Raw genomic sequence first — 23,755 nt, forward strand, 5'->3', positions numbered from 1 at the left:
ATTGTTTGTGCAAAGGTTGCCCTAAATTCCTTAGGGACAGTCGGCGAGATCTCAGGAGCCGTGTCCTAAACGGCATGTGTTTAATGGAACAGTAAGCAGACTGCATTCAGATGCCTTAGGGATTAACTGGAAGATTAAAATACTCTTGCCGAAAGCGTCAATTCATTACAACTTCCTATCTGGCGGAGGAAAATAAAGGAGTTTTGGTTGACTTTGCTCTAGGATGTCTGAACCACCAGGCTTGCCTGGATCAGAAGTTGGATGGAAAAGCTGGGTCATGAAGGGCAGGTCTGTCTCAGCCACAGAGCGTCTGACAAGTGGAGCTGAGCTCAGCATTGTCCAAGCAGCCAATAAAAGCCTGCTAAAGCCTCACTGAAAGGCAGCGAGGGCTTCAACGTGATGAGCCCACCATGTTGCTAGAACTTTGTCAATAAATTAGCCTTTGCTTCTATTGTGGGCAACAATAAATCAAGAAGTGTTGCTGCCCTGCTGACAACCACCATAAAGTAGGCAGTTTCCTCTGAGGGTGGAATTGGTGGAGATTCAAACTCAGTCTCAGCAGAATTGCCCAATCCACTTGTGTTTTGTATGTTCATGTACATACAGTCCAGCATTAGGATAATGAGAGGTGGGGGACAAGCTGCCCGCCTCTACATCATCAACATCTTCATGTGATATGTTCTGAGGCACTTGAACTGCATTTGAATCAGAGCCAGGCATGAACTCCATTCTCCTACAGTACTGGTGCTGAGGAAGCTGGCATATGTCGGTTCCTAGTTCAAGACTGGCATCAGGACCAGATCTAGAATGGGTGCCTCTGGAACTAGAACGACTGCCACTAGCATGGCCCCACAGGCCAGAGTGGTGCAATGAGTGTTGCCAGCAAAAAAAACTGAAGGAAGACCGGTGGTGTAAGTCAGCACCGAAGAGGGACCTGACAGCGGAATGGCAACTGTTGTCCCATGTAGGTGCTTGGGGCACAAAGGAGCTACAGAGGGAGCTGGCAATACCTTGAAGATTGAAGACATGGCTTCCTTAAAGCCCTTTATTTCCTGCGAGGTTGAGACAGCCCAGGACTATCAGGGTGTGCTGGGACCAGCCTTAGGATGGGCTAAGAGTCAGGTACTGACTGCACTGCTTCTCTTCTGATCTGAAGAGCAGAGAGGGGACAACTTAGTGGTGCAACTTGGACTTACCTGAGAATTTGGATCAGAAATGGGCTCTGGCACTGGTAAGACTCGCAATGTGGGGCAGGATCAGGGGAACATTGCTTTGAGATTGAGCTCTTTTTGTGTTCTGTTACATAGAGTTTTGCGTCCCATTCCCAGATTGCCATCGGGTGCATCAATGTGAACTTGCTGTATGACTTTGAATCGGGCCCTCAACAAGAGCACCACAGGCAAACGATGTGGATCTTTGGCCACCATGTGCCGTCTGCAGTTGCAGAATGGTTTAAAACCTGTCATCCTGGAGGGATTCTCCTGAGGTTGGGGGTGAAGCTCAGGGTATGCATAGAAAGCAAGGAACTGACATTACCATGTAAGGGGTGGCGCCCATGTTGCTTTAAAAATTCAGATCCAGTCTGGCACAAAGGATTATGGTAAAGGTGATGAATCTGCAGTTAAAAATATTCCTCAGAAATCCGACATTCAGGCACATCATCGTGAAATCAGGGGACCTCCCTCTTTTTTGATCACACAGCTATTGTAAGCTTTTGCAGCTCCTTCACTCTATAATATTAAGGAGCAATATACTCTGTTCACTCACCCTTTATTGGATCGTTATCCCAACAGTGCCATCCCTGAATCTGCAGAAAAGGTTTAAACCCTCCGATTCTCTGATTATAAGCACCCCAATGAACAAGCATTCAGAAAGCCAGTAAGTCTTGTCTATGAGAGCTATTGGCTTTGTCAATGATTTCTGGTCATGCTATTCACCAGCACGACTGTCTTAGCACTGGCCACGTCATAGCGCTCTTTTTAAAATTATACAAGTACACCAACACCAGAAGGTAGGCTGGAGGGGCAGGGGAAGCACACAGACAAGCACATGCACAATAAAGGTTGGTGGGAGGGGAATGCAGAGAACTACACAAAGAAGACAGCTGGAAAATAAACACTCCTGTACAACCCTCAAAGCAAAAGAATAAAGTACCACCTGAAAAAGCAAGCCGTATTGCATCCACGCTCCAGGGGATGGAGAAACAGATAAAGAAGGAAAATCTACAAAAGTGGTTGATTAAGAAGCAAATGAGAGTGACAATGAAGCCATCCAAAGTTAAGCAATACGTTGCCTCTAAACCCCTGTGCGGTAACAACGGGTCGTGCAAGAGAAGGGGCATGAACTCTCTTAGGCACTTTCTTAAAATTGTTTAACACAGGTAACAACACCAAGCATATATAGTGTTACCTCCCTGACCACAATCTCTCCAATATTTAGGGTCACTTTCAGGAGAAACATGATGAAGCCATTCCTTTCCCTAAAACTCCCTATTAAGGTTCCTCAACATCTACACTTATACAAACTAGACTTGAAGATCTGGAGTCTAATAACATCTTGTACAACTTGGATATGATCCTCTTAGTAGTTGTGTAGAAGAATTTCTCAAGTGCCGGTCTCTCGCTCGTTTATGCCCGCCAAATTAGTGGGTGTTGTACCCAATGTCGTATTTGAAAATCATGAAGGCGCTCCTCACCCATTTCTAGTTTACACTTCAGAAGCATTTAACCTTTCCCTGGAGGAACATATGCATAATAGTTCTACAACCACCTTCACTCCACCTATTATAGAGAAATAACAATCAAGAGAAGGAGTAAAGTGTGGATTGACAAAGACTAATGTAAACGGTAAAGAAAAAGTTGGGAGCTTCAATCTTACAGCGACAACTGTCCCTGATCTCCGGTATAGTGTGCACTGAGTATACCAATATGCATTTGAGAGGTGTAGTGCCTTACGGAACCGGTCCACATCCCAAAGAGTTCTTCTCATCAAAGCTTATTCCACACAGAACTAGATTTTATTTGTTTCTAGTTTACCGCATTCTAGCTAACTCTTCAGTGGTTTAGTCCTGGTAGCAGACAAATGTCAGGGACTGCCAGTCATCTCCCATATCATTAAGGGAACCCTCGGTAGAGATCCACACCATATGAATTGAGACACTGTCAATTGCTAGGAGTCCAACAAAGCTGGCTCCACTTTAATTGACAGAGCCTGGACATGATGTTATACCCACAGCAAAACGTAAATTTTTACAACTATGATCCTGCCCATCCTGGAATTAAAGAGTGAGGCCAGTGACTCAAAACCCTGAGCACCTCCACAGGGAGTAGTAGGTAGTTAGCCTTATGCAAGTCTACTATTAAGGGAGTAATCTTTATCCCCACGTATTTAATGACTGTGTGTGTCCCAATAGATAGGCCTCTGCTCCTTCATGGTGACCACCACTTCTCCAGGGAGTGACAGGTTTGACATGTCAGACTTACTAATGTTTATTTTGTAACCTGCTATGCCCTGAAAATAATTTGGTTGACCAGTGATGGCAAAGATCTGTGCTGGTCTCGATGGGTTAGTAACAAATCAACAGCAAACAGAGAAAGTTTGTGAATGTCTGCCTCAAACTGTATACCCACCATCACGTGAAACTGACACATATGTCATGCATGGGATTCAAATAGTCTCAGCAAATAATATATGGTGCAAAGGCCACCCCAGCTTAGTTTCTCTTTCCAATTGTACTAGTCCTGAGCTGTGACTTTTAAGTCTTATTATCGACGATTGGCTATAGTAGTTGGTCATCATCATTTTACAAAACCGTGGTGTAAATCCAAAGTCCCTACGCATTTTTTCCTAGGAAAGACCAGTTAACTCAATCTAAAGCTTTTGCAGCATTCCGTGTCACCAGGAACACTGGTATCTGTTTATTTTCACATTTCAAACAAGTGAACCACTCTGATATTGATATCGAGATTTATACAGTGCACGGCTCTGAGAGTGTCTTGGCGCTAAATCAGGCAGCCTGCACCCATAATGATTACCTTAAATGGATTGTTGAAAGAGCCATGTCTTTAATTTGTTTTTAAAGATGGGGAGACCGATTATGGAACGCAGTTCCAGAGGAAGTTTATTCCATGTTGCAGGCACAAGATAGGAGAAGGATCTGCCTCCTGTTCTAACCCGCTGAATTTTGGGAACTCTCGCCAATCGCTCATAGGATGAGCGTAGATTTCTGGAGGGGACATATTTATGAATACTCTCTCTCTGGTATCCGGCTCCTGACGCATGCAAGGCTTTATGAACCAGGACAGCAGATTAAAAAAAGAATCCATTGCTAGAGTTCGTAGACTTTCTTCCAGGTCAAACCCTTGGGATTCCATAGAACTAACATTTAAGGATCACGCTTTGGTTGAAAATTTGTTAGCCTTGGAGTTTCGCACATCTTCCCCAGATTATTCTTCAATACAATTTAGATGCTTTCCTTTTGCAGCTGGGCAAGGATGTCCTGCGGGGCTAGGTGTTCACTTATTAGATGGACCTTCATCTCTTGATACTAATGATTGACCGTTAATTGAGTCGCAGAATGTTATACATCTTCAAAAGGCTCTTTCTGCAGAACAATTCATAATTTTAACGCGGTGGAATGTATCATGAGCTTTCCTTTCATTGATATCAATGTGACGGTTTTTAAGGAAGTTAAAGAGGTAGCTATTGACTATGGTACTCCATCCTGGATTGTCTTCCCTGCTAATAGCATACTGACATCAAAGAGAGCTATTGAGTTAGCTAGTTTCCATGGTAGCCCACTGAATAATGTGAGATCCTCATGTCCAGCTAGAATTCTAAAGACCAGATTATCTGTGTTATCATGGAATATAGCTGGACTAAGTTATAAGATTATGTCGCTAGAATGGCAATCATTTGTTGGACAATACGATGTTTGCCTGTTTCAGGAAACCTGGGCAGTGGATTCAATCCATTGCGCAGGGTTTCTAAATTATTATGTTCCCGCAATCGCTAGAGGAAAGGGCAGACCCTCAGGAGGTTTGATATCTTGGGTGCGTCAGGATGCTGGCTTTGAGATTCAGGTCCTTGAGTCCAGTAATAAGGACATATTAGTGATTAGGTTGATGTGGGGAGCAGGGAAAAAATTGGATGTTTATAACATCTATGCAAGGGGGACTAAGGGAAGGAAATCTGAGGTGCTGGTAGCTCTGAGTATTCTCCTCGAACAACATTCTAGGGGTACTGATGTAATCGTAGCCGGCGATTTTAATATGACCTTTGAACCCCTTTTAAATGGTAATTCAAATTTCTATGATACTGAAGAGGAATTTTGGGGAATTCCGAAACTAGATTTAAAACCGGTAAAGAATTGGACGGATGTAGTGGTCCAGATGAACTCTCTCTGTATGGAGAATGGACTAAGGGCCACAAATGGCAGAACCCAGTCAGATAGAGATGGCGCATGTACTTTTAATAACGGCTTCAGCCATAGTCGTATTGACTATATATTAATTTATTGTCAGTTTTGGTTTGTGCTAAAGGATATGAAGGTAGTTAATCGGGTCGAAAGCGACCACAACCCATTATGTGTAGTCTTTGAGGTAGTGGTCGAAAAAAGTGCCCTCCATTCTAGTAGGGAATTGATAACTTTCGATTTAGTCCCAACAAATAATATGAGACGATTGAAATGGGCAAATCTACTAGTAAAGCCAGAAATCCTAGAAAGGATCTCCTTAGATGTAGATAAGGCAGTAGCAGATTTGGAGGATCTTGTAGCCAATTCGACACCTCCAGAAATGATTATTGGGTTTCATGTTGAATTTTTTACTCATCTTCGTTCTTACTTTTATAAAACCATTAAAAACAAGGGTACCAATCAAAAAAGGGGATGTAAATGGTTTAATAGGGATTGTAAGGAGGCACGTAAGTCATTGGGGATAGCGATTAAGAAAGGTGACATGCCCAAGATCCGGCTAGCTAGGCAGAAATATAAGAAAGCCCAGTTTTAGCTAAAAAACGATGGGACGAAAATAGATGGCAGGATTTAAGAAGGGCATGTGAAAATAAAAATCAAAAAGTATTTTGGGATGTGCTAAAATGGGGCAGAGAGAGCTGTCCCCTAGAGCCGACAAACCATGTAAGCCAAGAGCAATGGTTAAAGCATTTTCAATCCCAATATGCCGGCGGCTTAGATGATAGAGAGACGCCTGAGCTCTCATACACCTATTATGATGGCCCGGCTTTTAATGAAGCTGATGTCAACACTGCTCTGTGCACTTTATCGGGAGGTAAAGCGTCAGGTCCTGACGGAATTTCAGCTGATATATTCCTTTCCAATAAAGACAATTGGAACCGATACATCCTGGTTTTAATGAATGAAATTGCTAAAGGCCTGTCGGTACCAGAGTCATGGAAAGGAGCTGAGATAATCCCAATATATAAAAAGGGTGACTTTACCTGGGAATTATAGACCAATAGTTTAATCGATTCATCCCAGAAGATCATGGGACGCCTGGTGTTAAATAAAATCCAGGACTCGATTACTGAACAAGACATCTTATCACCCTTTCAGGCTGGTTTCCGGCCATGCACAAGTACTATTGATCAAACCTTTCGTTTTACACTACTTTATTGGAAAACGGTGACATTGGAAAAAGACAGCCTGTATGCTGCCTTTGTAGACCTGAAATCAGCCTTTGATCTTGTTTCCCGTAATAGATTGTGGAGAGTATTGCAAGATCTGAAGATGCCCCATACCTTATTGTCCCTCATAGCTAGACTCCACCAGGACACTTATGCAAAAATTAGATGGGGAAGTCAGGGCCAGGTTACCCCCCCTTTTAGAGTAGAAAGAGGGACGAGACAAGGCTGTGTGATGGCCCCTACTTTATTTTCCATCTTTATCAATGGGGTTGTAAAATTTCTGGAAGATACTCCAACGGATGCTCCTAAATTGGCGGGTGTAAGGATCCCGATCCTTATGTTCGCCGATGATACGCTGCTAATTGCAAAAACACAGAGCGGCCTACAGCGAGCTCTATCTCTTTTTGAGGAATTTTGCCATCTGCGGGGATTAGAGATAAATGTCTCTAAAACAAAATATATGACATTCAATCCTCACAGATCCTCTAGAGGAACGATGCTGCTTAATAAGCGCCCGCTGGAGCAGGTAAAAGAATACACATACCTTGGGGTCGTCATACAGAGGGATATGAAATTGGGAAAGCAACTGGATATGGCTACACTGAAACATTGCCAGCTTACTGGTACTCTCATAGCCGAGTTTAATACAGCTCTTACAAAACCGGTTAGCCAAGTCTTGACTATTTATAATATGAAAGTTATCAGTGCAGTCCTTTATGGGGCAGAGTTATGGGGACATAAAAACCTCTCTATATTGACTATAGCCGAAAATACATTTTTACGGAAAATTACTAATCTTTCCCAAAGTACACCAGCGTTGCCATTACTTAGTGATTTAGGTAGGAAGGCATTGGCTGACAGTGCCAGACTACGTCCTCTATTGTACTGGCGAAGAATTTGGACAACTCCAGAACTGTCTTCATACGCTGAGGGTTTTAAAGACCTAATAAGAGCTGACCAATTTAAGAAAATTAAATGGCTACATTACGTAAGATCGACGCTAGGAAACATCGGCATGGTCGCACTTTGGGAGAATCCTGAAAATATCCGGTTTTCTTTGAAAGTTCAATTGAAGGAAAGATACTGGGGATGGGTGGAAGCCAACACTTTCAGGAATAGTGATCCATCGACCTTGACAGGCCAATTTTTGATTGCTAAACAATCAGAAAGGCTAGAAGTTTACTGGGATACTATTACAAAACCTCTTGATAGGAAGCTGTTGTTCCAGTTAAGAGTGGGTACATTGCCGGTTAAGTCTTTTACAACAAGTTGGGGGTCAATAGTTGATACCTCCTGCCCCTTTTGCCATGTACCCACAGAGTCTTTGGCCCATTTGTTATTTGTGTGTCCAGCATATGCAATTCCATGGTGCATCTGGCTGGCCCCTATCTGCCGTCTTCTGGGCACTCGTAAATGCGAGGTTGCACTTAGATTAATTTGCACTGAAACATGGTTACCGCTGCTTATAGATATAGCCAAATTTTTAGGATGGGCATGGATAATTAGATCAAAGGTGATTGTGGCATTATAATCTTTGAATATTGCATTGTTTACTTTCCCTTTCCATTTTTTGCACATTGGTATACATTCAAGAGAAAATGTAATTGCGGCTCCGTAATGATTGAAAATGGTTTGTTACATTTTTCTAGTATTTGCACATTGGTATATAGTCTCGAGTGGAGTCTATGAATTTTATCATTGCTGTTTTTATTCTTTTTATGGTTCTTATATTGGAGGAAAAAAAAATCAGCTTTTTTTAACAAATCTTTTATAATTGGTTATTTACAGTGTAATGGATCTTGCTTTTATGACTAATTGTCAAATAAAGCTTTTCATGACTGACTGAAAAAAGAATCCTTTTTTTATGGGAAGCCAGTGAAGAGCTCTCAGATGAAAGGACATATGTATTCTCGGGAGAAGATTAAGGAGAATACGTTCGGCTGAGTTCTGCAACACCTGAAGTCTACCCAGGAGGTAATCAGGGAGGCCCAGGTAGAGAGCATTCCCGTAATCCAATCTGGAGGTTATTAATACTTGGATTACTGTTCTCTTGGAATCCCCAGAGAGCAGAGGTAGGATTTTTTTCAGAGCCCATAACAGCCCAAATTAAGAGCTTGTCAGAGCCTGAATCTGTGAAAGGAAAGAGAGGGGACTGTCAATCTTAATACACAGATTTTCTTTTTACTGTACCCAATTGGGGGCCTGTGAGTGGGGGGGGGGGCTCCTTTGGTCAAAAGGATATCCATATGTCTGGTTAGGAAGGCGTGAAGAACATAATGTCAGTTTTGTCCAGGTTACATTATAATTGGTTAAAGGCTAACTAATTAAACACCTTAGACAGGCAACTTGTAATGACTTCTCCAGCTAACGCTTCTCCCTTCCCACAGGAGAAGAGAAGCTGGGTGTCGTCAGCATAGGAGATTACCTTGGCTTCCAGAGACCCTGCCAACACTGCCAGGGGTGTAAGGTAAACATTCATAAAAGTAAGACTAAATGCTGAGCCCTGAGGCACCCCTACCGTCAGCTCACGGGCTTAGGAAGAACAAGGGGGAATCCAAAACATCTTGGCTTCTTCAATTCAAAAAGGAAGAAAGCCAATTTAGAGCTGCATCCGTGAGCCCGATTGATTGAAGGCGGTCAAGGAGTCTTTGATGAAAGACAGTATCGAAAGCTGCCGATAAGTCCGACTGGCTAGGGTGCAGAAGATTGTTCTCTTCCAAGAACTGGGAAAGCTGCGAGTTGCCAAATTTTTCAAACACTATTGAAAAAGAGGGAGAAGGGAGATAGGTCTATAATTCGCAGGTGCTTTGGGATCCGCTGTATGTTTTTTAAATAATGGCAGCATTTTGGCCCTTTTCCAATGTGCTGGAATCCAGCCTGAAGACAGAGAAGCGTTCAACACTCTGTTTACAGTTGGATTTATGACATGGAATGGTTTAGCCAGTATCAGAGGAGGGCATTGGTCAGACGGAGATCCTGACTTCAGGCTCTTGATGGCGTGACATAGGATTTATGTTACAGTTGGCATTTCAGAAGTAGTCTTAGTAACTTTAACCATTTCAGGAAAAATTACTCCTGATTGCGTGTCAGCAAGTAAATTTGCCTGAATAGCAGAAATTTTATCTTGGAAAAATTATGCCAGCGATCCACACCATTCAGCTGAAGGATGGAGATCTTTCGAGGCAACCTCGGGACTCAAAGGATTTTACAATTTTAAAGCTCTCTATAGTTTTGTTACCAGCATGGGCTATCCTAGTTTCAAAGAAATCTTTTTTTGCTAGACGAACCTCTGCGTAATAATTCTTCAATGCAAGTTTGTCTGAAATGTTATCCTCTAAGCCAAAGTGTTTTCTCCATTTCCTTTCAAGGTGCATTGTCATAGGCCTGCCAATCCCTTCACAAACCCAAGTCAGTCCGGGCGAATCAATCCTGGTATTAAATCTATTGGATAGAATAGATAAAAGAGAATAAGAAGAATAAAACCCACACTATCTGAGGTCCTTCGCAGGTTTAAGTATCACAGTCACTTTTGCTTTGGTCACCGTTGTGACATTCTCCCCATCTGCAATGTGTTCCTTTTTGCTATTGTAAAAATCTATAGCCTCTGACTGGGAGTCAGTAAGTCTCCAAACATTAGAAAAGTGATATATGAAATCTTCTATCCAAGTGCACGGGGCTCATCAAAGTACGTACACATTCTTATAGTGCTTCCTAAAGTCTTTGAGTTTCCCTTCTTCAGTAAGACCTTGTTCTCCCATGTATGCTATTCAGCACACATACCATTTCCTCCTTCAACTAGTAGGACAAAAGAGTGCTTATCTTGACTGCTATTTCATGTCCATCCCCTTCTACCCCACACACCCCTTCTAGGGGCCCACCTCACTCAAATGTCACCCTTTGGCAAACTCTCTTCTATCCCCCTAGTTCAAAGAAGTGTTCAGCCTCCACCTCACGTCTTGTCTAATCTGATTTTTCAGTCTAAGTCACGGTCTCTCCCTCCCTCATGCCCCCAGCTTTACCAGTTTAATTATTTCTGCTGGGCCTTTATCTGACAAACCAATGTTACGGGTGGGCACTATCTCCTGTTTATTTGTAAAATGCAGCATTTTGTTGTCTTTTTCAAAAAGGACCCAGAAAGGGAAGGTCTACCTGTATCAAGTGTTGCCTTGGCATAGCTTTCCAGTGATCGCTTTAAAATCAGCAGCCTGCTGAAGGGTTGCAAACAAAATATCTTGAAAGAACAGGCATGAGTGGCCCTGCAAAGAATGTGGCCTGCAAGCTTTGTGGATCGGAGGATCTCCTCTTTTGTAGTGAAGTTGTGAAACTTCGCCAAGACATCTTTGGGCCATTTATCATGTATTCACCTAATTGGACCCACTCTTTGGACCCTGTCCAACTCGACCTTAGCAAGGCTATCATCTGGAAGACTGGAGAAAATGAGAATAATAAAAGCTTTCAAGTCTGGGCCATCCATAGTGCCTTGGACCCTCAGATCCTCTCTTCATGATTGGATCTCCAATTCCTCACAAGCTGGAGGGCCACTTCACCAATATTCCACAGTCCCAGCATTTGCCATGCCACCCTGGATATAACCTATCTGCTCCACGAGAGTCCAAATACTTTATTGGGGTTTCCATCAGCATGCAGTTCCTTAAGGGCCCTAGCAAGGCCATCCCTCAAGACCTGTCTCTACACAGCTGAAGTTGGCTCAGCCATCTATGAACTCCTTTGTTATCCATGCCATGACTGATCTTAAAATGTCCACCCGTGTAGTGTTTTATAGTGCCTCCTCATTGGCAGATTGTTGTGCTCTTTCGACACTAGGGGAAGAACGCTGCAGATATCTCTGAATTGATTTAATTGGCAACATCCGATGCAGGCCAATACCCACTAGTTGGCCGCCCTAAAGGAATAGGCAGTGTTGAGATCCTGATCCAGCTCAGTTTCTTACAAGTACATATTATGACTCTTGCTTACCACTTTGGATTGCATGGTGTAATGTCTAGATTGCAAGTAAATCAAGAAGTACAGACCCCCACCTTTATCAGTTGTCATGTTGCTGATGCCAAGGTTCTCAGGTGAACCCCAGCAGCACTCATAGTGCAGCTCACTTATTGTAGATCCTCAGTTCCTAAATGGTCCAACTTGATAAGGCTCTTGTTGCTCCTTTAACCCTCATTGCACTAGAGCAAGTATCCAGAAACTTCTCCTGCTCTGCAGGAGATCCCCAGCAGCAGCCAAAACCCCGAAGACCAGATAATACAGGGCACCTGACGTTGCTCACCGGGTCTCCCATCAAAAAGAGGCAGGAGCGGACCCCATTTTAAAATATTATTACCGGGAGGGAAAGGGCATCTTCTCCATGACTATCCTGTTCAAAAGCTGTTGCTCTACTATAGCTGCAGCTCCCCCACATGCAGGAACAATCTCTCCCCCGCAGCTGCTTCTCATGACCCATTGAGTGAATAACTGCCAGCTTCAGTCGCCATTTTCAGGAAACTGGAGTGGGGCTGTGGCATGTAACTTCAAGCTCTGACTCCCAAATGTTCTTTTTAATTTTATTTAAAGTCATGAAAATCAGGAGTAATTTGTGACCTAATGTTAAAATGTGTCAAATATTTGTTACGTACACAGACGCTCCTTTCCGAGTTTTAATAGGATATTACAGTTGGTTGGAGATACTCAGCATTTATGGGTATCCAACGATACAGAAAAGAGCATATATATTTAATCCCCAGCCTGCATATTAAATGAGAAAATAATTGATAATGTATTCTTCCTACAGTAAATGGTTGTCTTTTTCTCAAAGATCATCCATTTCTTTCCCAAATAAGGTATTCATAATTATGCATATTTTAAAAACGTGCAAAAACCAATCACTTAGATTTTGGTTAGACAACACAAAAAACGAACAAAAGGTCACTAGGTTAGAACACACTCTTCTTTAGAAGGATACAAGGAAAGAGTCAGAAAAAGTGTAAATGAGTCAAGACTCACCTCGTGAGACTCCATCTCAATGAATCCGAAAGTTTTGCCTTTTCCCTTGAAGCTATTCATTATAATACGAACATTTTCAGGACGAATGTTGACAAATGGCGCCAAGGCTTGTACCACAGTCATGGGTGTTGTACTGCATAGAACAGACCTGATCATCATGGCTGATATATTACAAAGGAAGGGAGTGGGGATGAAAAGAAAAAGAACAAAAACCAAATTAGTAAGAAAACCACAAAACAAGTTTGCAAAAGTAATTTACAGAGATTGAAGGTAAGTGGAACTGTAGAGCATCGAGAGTTAGATTAAAGCTACCAGACTTAGAATGAGATAAGCGGTCTTGACCATTCAATTAATCTCAAACTGTCTTCTTAATTAAAGTAATGTTTATATTTTCAACAGCAAATAAAGATGTAGCATGCTAACTTCACACGCTACCTGTACCACATAAATTAACTGCAAGCACAGATTAAAAAATCAGCAATTTACAAAACAGATCATCATTTTAAATCAATAAAATGTGTCAAGTTGTATGTGAGACATGCTAAAGACTGTTGCCCCAAAGTTAGTCTAAAACTCATGTTTAATGAAACAGCATTTGTGCCTTTTTATAGGAGAGAACAGAAAGTGTTTTGTAACGTTTAATGTCTTGTACTTTTTACTTCTATTTTGAGATGTTAATAGGAATAAGAAATTGCTGCAGATGGGTATATTTATACTGTATATTTTTGCTTTCTCTTTGAAATACGTGTCAAGGATGCACGCACAGACAAATGGCTTTAATGAAGATCTCATGAAAAAGAAATGGAATCATGTGGTCATATGCAAGGTGTCACCGATTACCTGAAAGGAAGGATTAGCTGGCTGAGGTAAAGAAACCCCAAGAGAACAGGAGTTTTGATTGAAAACCGCCATAATGAATACGCATTGTTGTGGTGAAACTGTGCCTACATACACATTAATGCAATGGCAGCACTCTCTGGCAGGTAGCAGGACGTTTTACACTTCCTCTCATAGGACCCAGGACCCCCCCCCCCCCCCCCCCCCCCAAGATACATCACAGCAATATGTTTCCGGCATCTCCTGACTGTATCAACAGGCTCATTTTTACCATGTGAAATTTCCACTGTAATACCCAAAAGGTATTCCATTTGGTGGGGAGTGAAGGCATAAACTTCTAAAAATTAGGATTATAAAAATACACACCAGTTTATTGGTTTCAACAGATGTGAGAAAGTGCCATCTTTCTTGCATGGTATGCCCCCACTTTTTGCTGAATTGCTGATGTACTTTGACTGAGTGTGCCCTGGGCTCCTGCCAATCAGGCACCCAGGGCCTGTGTTCCTTCCCTAAAACTGCATGAAGCCTAAACCCAATTGGCATCTCTGGCCACAGGTCAGCCCCTCGTAAATGGTACCCTAGTTACCCAGGGCCCTGTGACCAGAGAAGGCCCCTAAGGGCTGCAGCACTTATTGTGCCACCCTTAGAGGCCCTGTACCCATACAGTGCCCAGGTCCATTCCTGGGCCCTGTAAGTGCAGTGTTGCCATTAAGAGTATATGGTGCTGGGAGGTCAACATTACGAACTCCACAGCACCGTGATGGCTGCACTGAAGACTGAGAAGTTTGATATCAAACTTCTCAGCACAGTAAACCCACACTGATGCCAGTGTGGGATTTACTGTAAGATGCACGACAGAGGGCATCTTAGAGATGCCCCCTGAAACTAACCAACAACCAGTGTCCGGACTGAGAGGCTGCCTAGGCTGCCACCCAGCAGACTTGTTGCTGGACCCCTGGGCAGAGAGCCATTCGCTCTCGTGGGTCTGCAACAATGCACATCCTGGGCGAGGTGCTAGGTCTCCTCCCCCAGGATGGGCAGGGGAAGCTTCAAAGGCATGCCGCCTTTGTGAGCTTCTCAAGGCCACTTGCTGTATTCAGCAACTGGCCCCCACCAGTTCTGACCCCCTCTCTGGCAGGCAGATCAGCGGGAAAACCTAAGTGAGGAAAGGGGGTGTGCCAGCCTCTGCCAAACCCACCCCTCAGGTAGGGGAGGCGAGGTGAAGCACAACCCTGGGCTCTCGCCATCTTCAAGATGGGGAGCCCTACGCAATCAGGACTAGGCTCCTGCCCCCCTCCAACAGGAGAGTGGCAGGCTAGGGGGTGTACCCACCCCAGGGAAGGGACCCAGTGGTCCCTGACCTCTACCTACCTGTAACACCCCTAAATTTAGTATTTAGGGGCACCCTGAACCTTCCTTCCTCAGATCCCAAATTCGAAACAAGCAAGAAGAAAGAAGACCTGCCGTGCAGCTGCTAACAAGAGGACGACACCAACTGACTTGGCCCCGCCCTACAGGCCTGTCGACCATTGAACCTGCTCCTGCTAAAGCCCGGCGTCTTCAGTGGTCAGCAACCTCGAAAACCCCGGAGGACCTGACTGCCTTGTGACTCTACAAAGACTGGGACTCCCACGAGCAGTGGTTCTGCTCAAAGCAAGTAACAAACCTTGGTGCGAACCGGGACTCCTGCACACTCTGCACCCGCCTGTGCCTGAGTGGACAAAGACCCCGAGGACGTCCCCCCGGAGACTGTGACCCAGAATCCAGCACCCAAAGACCCACCTCGACGCTCCTGATGACGCCTGCAGCCACAGAACCAGGGACCCCTCCAACCGCGACCAGCTGAGGGTAAGATTTCCTGACGCGAAAAGACACCCAGCACCCGGCGCCCTGCGGCCCCCTGTGCCCAGCTCCTGGGTGGCTACCTAACCTACAGCTTCCCAACTGACCTCTCGAAGTGGTGGTCGCACCTGAAGAATCTTCATCCCCGAGCTTGCAGCCTTTGTTCGTCTTGTAGCTTCTCCATTGAAATGCATTGAGCGCCCGACGGCTCAAAAGCACCCGGCACCCAGCCGCCCGAGTGCCCCTGGGAGTGCAACATCTATCCTAATCTACTTCCCCACTTGCCCTGAGTAAGTGACCAGGAGCCCAGCTCCCTCAGCCGCGTGGCCTGCCTGCAAGCAGCCACCAACCAAAGGCTCCCTGCCCACCATAGGCTAACATTGGGCCTAACTCACTCTGCACCCGGCTGCCCCTGTGCCGCTGAGGGTGTAACAACTGTAACTACCTGACCCTGGGAGACCCCTGAGTCTATGCCCAAAACCTTAACTGCCAGTCGAGTACTCACTCAAAAGCCAATAACTCACTTTTTCTCCATAGGGTAACATTGACTGGTTTCACTTGGAAATTCTTCTAAGTGTCGAGTTTTGAAACTTTAATATATTCACTAAAATCAGCCGATCAACAAAAACGAAATTAGTCAGCTGTTATCAGGAGAGATCCCAGTGCTGGATCTTGGTGCCCAGCACTGACCCTGAAAAGTAATAACAACCGTACTTACTGATAACTTGATTTTCCTCCATAGGATAACATTGCCTGGTTTTTGCCAGAAATTCTTCTAAGTGTCGATTTTTGAAACAAACAAATATTCCTTGAAAATCGCCTGTATAACAAAAACTATTTCTTTCAACTGTTTACAGGAAATGCACCAGTGCTGAATCCAGGATCCAGCACTGAGTAAGAAAAAGTAACGATAACCCTACTTACCTGCTAAGTGAATTTCCTCCCATAGGATAGCATTGGTGATTCTATGTGAAAAAGTTTGTCAACTTTTAAAATACAATAATATTCCTTAAAAATCATACCTGTAACCAAAACGTATTTACTCACCTGTTTCCAGGAAATGTCCCAGGACTGAATCTAGCATCCAGTCCTGTGGTTAGAAAAGTAATCCAAAAAGTAATTAATTGCATTTACTTAGAAATTCCCATTGAGCTCAATGTTATAATTGTGTTTGAATTGTGTTGCCTATTGCAACAACAGTAACTATTGCATTCAAAAGTCTATTGCCTCTTGAAAGTATCTAACTAAAGCATCTCATTCTGAGAAAGTATATTTTGATACCTACTTGTGGTTCTAAAATAAAACAACTATATATTTTTATACAAACCATTGGCCTAGAGTTCAGTTCTTGAGTGTGTGAGACCATTTGCTGACTGAGTGTGTACAACAAATGCTTTACACTGTCCTCTGATACTGCCTTACTGCTCGACCAAGCTACCACTTTAGAGAGTAAGGTTATATCTAACTTTAGCTTCTGCCAAACCTCTGGGGACTGTGAACTCTGTGCACACTGAACCTTACTTTGATGCAGTATCTACAGAGCCACTTTCTTACAACAGATACCCTTTTTTTAGTTTATAGTGCATCTGATTCATAACATATCTTACAAAAAAAATACACAACACTAATTTCCACATTGATATACAGAACCATTACATAAAATGTATTACACGTTATTTCCCTAACTCAGAAAGTATCATTTCTTAAACATGTTTGATCTTCCATCCTAAAATTTGCTATTAAATAAAACACCCAACATGTGCTTTGCAGTTCTTCCAGTATCAATTCCATGGGGCAGTACATACACAACAAGAGAACATGTAATATAACAACAAAATAGTGACACAAATACTAAAAGAAAAAAACATTAAAAAAATAAATGTTATAAGCATTCAAATGCTTCAACAATTATTATCAATCTTTACGTAATCACATGTTAAATGGTTATACTAGTAAACCTTTTATTTTACCAATTATTAAAATAATTGGGATTTTATCATATGTCCACCTAAACGAACATAGACAATACAAATTGTATTCAAGCAAACCACACTTAGACAAAAAAAATAGTAATGTTTCTTAAACCTTTCCTCTTTTAGACCTCTATTCCTCAGACTAAACTTTAAACAGAGGCATTTTTTATTATTTTCTTCTGACCCACTCAACTGATTCACATACTAGTGCATCCAGTACTATTCAGTGCATCCAGTACTATTCAGTACTTACTAGTAGTTTCTATTTCATATTTCTCTTAGTCGTAAACCAACAGGGAATAACTCATATGGATAAAAAAATGTATTTAATCTCATCCTAAATGGTGTGTCAAATTTTCGGCCTAAGCCATATCAATGGTATTACCTGCGGCATAAACAAACTAAGGTGATTTTAAAGGATAATACATATTGGTATAAAATAACTTTATTTTAAAATTTTTAAAACATTGACTCTTAATTAGGCCATTTTGATAACCAACTGAAATCATATTGAACATATGAATGGAACAATAAAAATGTTTATCCTTTCTTGATCAGATGTGTTTAGATAAGTGGCAGTCGTGAATTAATATTTTTCAAAAGAGCTTAGTTGGGTTGTACCAAAAGAAATACTATTGATAAGGCGTAGGTTGATAATTTAACATCATCACACAATTTAGGATGAGATGAAATATTTTTTTAAATATTAGTGATTCTCTGCTGTGACACAACTAAGAGGAATATGAAATATAAACAAATAGTGAGTAGTCATTTAGTACTGAACAACAGGAAATTATTGTACAGGAATTAACAAGGGTGGGTCAGAAGAAAATTATTATAGCAGTTGGCTCCAGTTGAAGTTATTCAGCAAATTTAGGTCCAAAAGAGGAAAGGTCTAATAAACAGAACTGCTTTTCTTTCCAAACGCGGGTTGCTAGAAAATTATTTTGTCTCTGTACGTTTTGATTGGCATATAGTAAAATCCTCAGAATGCTTCTTAGTCAGTGAAATAAAAGGTTTACTAGTATAACAATTTAAGTAATATTTCTTATTTGTTTTGTTTCACTTGTTTGTTATCTATTATATGTTCGCTTGTTGTGTATGTACAGCGTTGAAGAAGCAGTACAGCAAGAACGGCTGTCTTACTTAATTGCACATTTTTGGAAGAAAAACCAAACATGTCTAAGAAAGTATATTTTCGGAGTTTTGGAAATATATTTCTATACAATTTTATGTAATAGTGCTGTATATCATTGTAGATACTATTAGTGTTGTGCACTATCTTTGTGTAAAATATGCTATGAATCAGATGCACTATGAATTTGAAAACGGGTATTGGTTGAAACCAATTAACTGTTCTGTGTTTTATAATTTAGATTTTTGGAAGGTTTTACTCCTCACCGAATGGAATAGTGTCTAGGTATTACAGCAAAATACTGATTTACAGATACTGCTTGATGGGAAAAATACAGTATGGTGAGTTTGAATCAGAGTAAGGCCATGGCCAAAATATTCATACATGTCCATTTTCAGTTCTGGCAAAGAAAATTCCCCTTGTCTTAAGAATTTTAACATATCCTCTGGAAGTTTACAAATCACATGATTTTCAAGAAGATATTGAGGGTGAACAAAAAAGGCACCAGACAACATTTTCTGGACCGGATCAGGGTAATGATAGGAGCGACATTGACACAATCCAGTAAGATTAAGTTCAGAGCTTGGACCACTGACATGAAATTAGCCTTGCGAAAAAGCTTTGGATGCCTTCCAAGAGGCTAATCTAGCATTCAACAAATTTTGCAGTCTTTCACATAAAATTAAATGTCATATCTCCTCAAGAACAGAGCCCAAGAATAAGATGTCATCACAGATGCAGGGTGTAATGTTAAGTGCTGTGAGAGAAGTTAGCTAGGATCGAACAGGTAGGTCAAAGGCTGCAGTGGAGATAATCAGATATTCATTTTTTGGGGTTGAATCAGAGCTAGTGCTGTGCCATCCTGGTATATATTCTTCTACTGCCAGAGACAATGAAAAGATATAGAACTCAGAACATATCATCAAGTACACCAATGTATCACTAGTATATCAGTGGTGGTCTACGCTTGTGTCTCGACATAGTTAAAAAATACACAGAAAAACAAAGTGAAGGTCAGGCCGTCGCGCTGCGAACTGGACGGAGCATATTATATTCTGGGGCAGGTACATCAATGATGTGATCATGCTTTTGGATGGACCTGCCTCAGACTTGCTGGAATATCATACCTTTCTTTATGAAAACCCCTTCAGTGTATGATTCATCATCAATTTTAGTGGTGAACGAATTGATTTCTTGGATATTACCTTCTTTGTTCAGAATAATGGCATACAAAGTTCAACCAATCGTAAGAGCACAGTATGTAACAGCACTTTACATTCATGCAGTGCACACCCCCGACATGTAATCAATAACATCCCGTACGGGGAGATGGTACGTATGAGGAGGAACTGTAGTACAGAGGAGAATTTTTCCGAGAACATCAAACAGACCAAACTACGGTTCTTAGCACGTGGATATCTCCCAGGTAAACTGGAAGAGGCAGAAAAAAGGATCTCTAAAATATCTAGACACATCACCCTTAAACCTAAGGGCCCAGTTAAATCTAAGAAGGTCTCAGTTTCTTTCAATACGCAATTTAATAATCATAGTGACAGGGTTTACAATGTACTACGTAAACATTGGCACCTACTCACCAAGGTATCAAGCCTAAAAGAGACGCTAGCCCCTAGACCAAAAATAACATACAGGAGGGGTAGGAATCTGAGAAATTTATTGTGCCTCAGCTAAATCACTACACCAAGGACGGTTACTTGGCTGTCTCATACAACCAAGGGTTTTTAGACTTGTAAAAATTGTAACATCTGCACATTAGGGAAAGATAAAACCAAGTCTTTCAATTTCAATACTGGCCAAGTTTATAACATTAACCATCTAATTAATTGCAACACAAAATATGTTACATATATCCTGGGCTGCCCATGCAATAAGATCTACGTGGGCAGCACCATAAGACCTCTAAAAATGAGAGTTCAAGGAACATTTGCGTGCGATACGCAATGGTGATCATAAATACCCAATGACGTTTCACATGCAAGAAAACCACCCTATTGACAATGAATTATGGTTTATGGGTATTGATCATATACAGGCCAACCCGGGAGGGGGGGATAGGGAACTAGCCCTAAGGAAGAACGAAGCAGGTTGGATATGTAAACTCCGCAGTGTTGAATTAGGGCATAACAGTGATGAAGAAATGCATTACCTCCTTTAAAATAGGGGGGGGGTGGTATTGGTTGTAAACTGGATATGATGCCTGGGCTCAGATTGTATGTTACCAATATGGTCCCAATGGGCACGCATGATGATATATATCAGCCAATGTGGTCCCTTATGGATCAATCCTAGTTACAACTTCAAGTAACTTGACAACTATTTGCAAAATGAAAAGTGTCTTATACATAAAAATAGTCTATTTGTATCTGTTCCTCTCCTGTCCTGTCCCCTTTCACTGTTTATCATGTGTGGTCTCGCTTGTATCTTACTTGGATATCTAAATAATGTGTCTTAACTCATGCTGCTGTGGATAAATTCAGCCATTTTGTTTGATACTGAGATACCCTCTGCAGAGAACAGTTCACTCATATACTGTGTGAACTATGTGTGCTGCTACCGCTGGTTGCCCCTCAATGTGTTTTTATTTTTTGCGCCTCTCTTTTCCCTAATATCGTATCAACTCACTTGCTATGAGTCCCTAATACCGCATCACCTTACTTGCTGTGATTTATTACTCCTATATGTTACATTAGCTTTTTGGTGTGTATACCTTGTAACAATATGAATACACTTGTACGTCATTTGACAATCATATCTCTCACTCATTTGGCCGAATTGACAGGCTCACAATAGAGGCTATAATCGTGCGATTTGGCTGTGTAATGTGCTTTATATATCGTATGGGTGTGTAGAATCAGATCTACTTTGATGTATTCGGTCTAACCAGATAGAGTAGATACTGTACTTGCACCCTTTATTTTGGGTCCCCCAAATATAGAATTGTGTAGATAGTAACATTATTCCGGGAACTAGTACTCTGGATATGTGCATAATTGATATATAATTCTTTCGTTCGAATACCTGACCTTTTCAAAATGGCGGCCGCATTGGATACTACGGCTAGTATGCTTTACTTTATATTGGTACCGACATACTTTGAGTTACTCTTATGATCCGTAAACATGGTCTAAATCCAAGTACCGGCCCAAGAAGGCAGTTCGCTGGATATACGAATTTGTACCATTCATAACAGTTACATACTTCTTTCCTCCAACATGATCCCCTTTTTTTCCTATTTGTTGAGGGCGTCCATTTAATAACTTTACATTTTAAATCTAATTATCTACATACAGTGGTATACACATACGTCTTTTTTGTGTAGCCTGGGAAGTATAATAAATTACGATTGATGACCGAATTCGTATAGCCTTTACCTAGAATGTATTATCTACCATTTCTAACATGGCGGCTACACTTTACATCATCTTGGGTTTTGACGTAACTTCCGGTTCTCGGCACGCAATGTTCGCAGCTGTGCCGTGTTAGGATATCATCGTGGTCTATTTAAATGAGGCGGTGAAAGGATGCATTTAATACCGTCTTCTTTCTGCAGAAGGTTGCTCCAGGTCGGATTACAGGCATATCGAGGTAAGGAGGCACACGATACCTCGTCACTAGGACCTGCAGTCGACAGGTTAACTTGCCGCGTAATTATATATAGTCTACGCCTTAAGGGGTCATGCTGTGTGACTTTTCATGTATTGAGTGTACTGATGCCCCGAGGAGGGGATAGAGGTACTCCTTTTGCTCGATCCCCCTCAAGTTTTAAATCATGGTCTGGGCATGCTTTTTCTGGGGGGTGTTAACGTCAAATGTGCCTCACGGTCTAGGGACACACATGGTTTAAATCGTGGTATCAAGACGCTTGACAGGCTTTCGCTCCTTAACCAGGTACAACCGATATTTTTGGGGGTTAGGTTGCGTTATTTTATCACACACTGATCTTGCTGGTGTTCGAAGTAGGGGCTGGAGGTATTGTTTTTTGCCTGATCCCTCACGTATTTCTTATTATTGTTATGGTATGTTCCATGAATGGGGTGTTAATGCCCAATGTGTGATCCTGTCTGGGGACATACCCGATTCATATAGTTGTTTTAAGACTCTCTGATGAAACTACTTATGGCATGCTTCTGGGAGCCAAGCTTAACTTTCTTGCCCATGCATAGATTGATAATAATTGACAGCTTGTCTCTCCACTATAGGGATATTAGGGAGTTGGTGCTTTAGGGGTTTTGGTTATTTATACATCCCAATGAGGAGATGAGTGGGACCACAGGCACCATGGACGGTGGGATTCAAATACTGTCCCAATCATTAAAATTGTTGCCTTGGTGGAAGTAAGCCAACTGGCAAATACAGACTATGATTTCTTTTATAGGCTGGATCGGGTGATTGTCCTCTTTATTTTCGGCCCATCTCATTGTGGTGAGGCTTTTGGAATTGTTCATATTGGTGTTATCATACCGTGGATTTCCTCTTGCTTCAAAGAGAAGTACTTATCTCCGTCTCATTTAGTAACTACCTATATATTGCTACTTTTAATTGATTTTGATATACAGTTAGGTAGTTTCCATCAGTGAGGTCAACATGGTCATATTATATTTCTTTCTCGGTACAGTTCCTGCTGAAACAAGCTTGTGCAATTTTGCTTGTAACACTTACCCACTACGGACACTCTGACGCTGATTCTTCTCAGGACTGCCAGTTTTTTGTCTTTAAGGTGGGTACATTGATGATACATGGCTTACATATTTAGCTTCTCTTTAGGGTATCTCTCAGGTACAGCTTTCTCTGTTCCTCTGTTTCTGGGAACAGACCATCCTTTTGGTTACTTATTCCATGCAACAAATGTTTGTTTTTATCCTTACATTTATCTCTCTTATCCTATGCCCTTTTGAGCATGAGGATATATCACGTTACCTCTCATATCTTTCTCCAAATTTCTCTGCATCGCATTTTCTCTTCCCTCTCTCCGTTATATATTTATTTGTATTTATTTATGTAGAACGGTATATTTTATTGTATTTTTTTTACATAGATGTAAAGTCATGTGGATGTTCGAAAAAATATGTTAGTTAAGATGTCATGTCTTGTTGACTTAGCAATTATGTGGTCACTCATTGTGATATAATTTATGTACATAGCAGTTCTGTCTTAATAGTTAAATATTTTGCATTATTGTTGTGATTATGTGAAGTCTATGTCTGTAATGTTTTTATACATATATTTCATTCTTTCATATTTATGTGTGTATATATAATTGTTAAATTTGCAGCCCTGAAGAAGTCCATTATTGGACGAAACACGTCTGGTG

General features: G+C 41.7%; 1 protein-coding gene across 5 annotated transcripts in view; it reads right to left on the reverse strand.

The window, feature by feature from the left end:
* LOC146797866 (RNA-binding protein 6-like) overlaps positions 1–23,755 on the reverse strand; it is a 1,129,330-nt gene that overhangs the window by 325,268 nt on the left and 780,307 nt on the right. For all 5 annotated transcript variants that reach the window (XM_085625068.1, XM_085625070.1, XM_085625069.1 and 2 more), the window contains one exon: positions 12,640–12,800. In XM_085625068.1, coding sequence (XP_085481194.1) covers positions 12,640–12,800 — 161 coding nt within the window. The remainder of the gene's footprint in view (positions 1–12,639; positions 12,801–23,755) is intronic.

Source organism: Triturus cristatus, chromosome 9 (genome assembly GCF_964204655.1).
Source record: "Triturus cristatus chromosome 9, aTriCri1.1, whole genome shotgun sequence".
Classification (NCBI taxonomy): domain Eukaryota; kingdom Metazoa; phylum Chordata; class Amphibia; order Caudata; family Salamandridae; genus Triturus; species Triturus cristatus.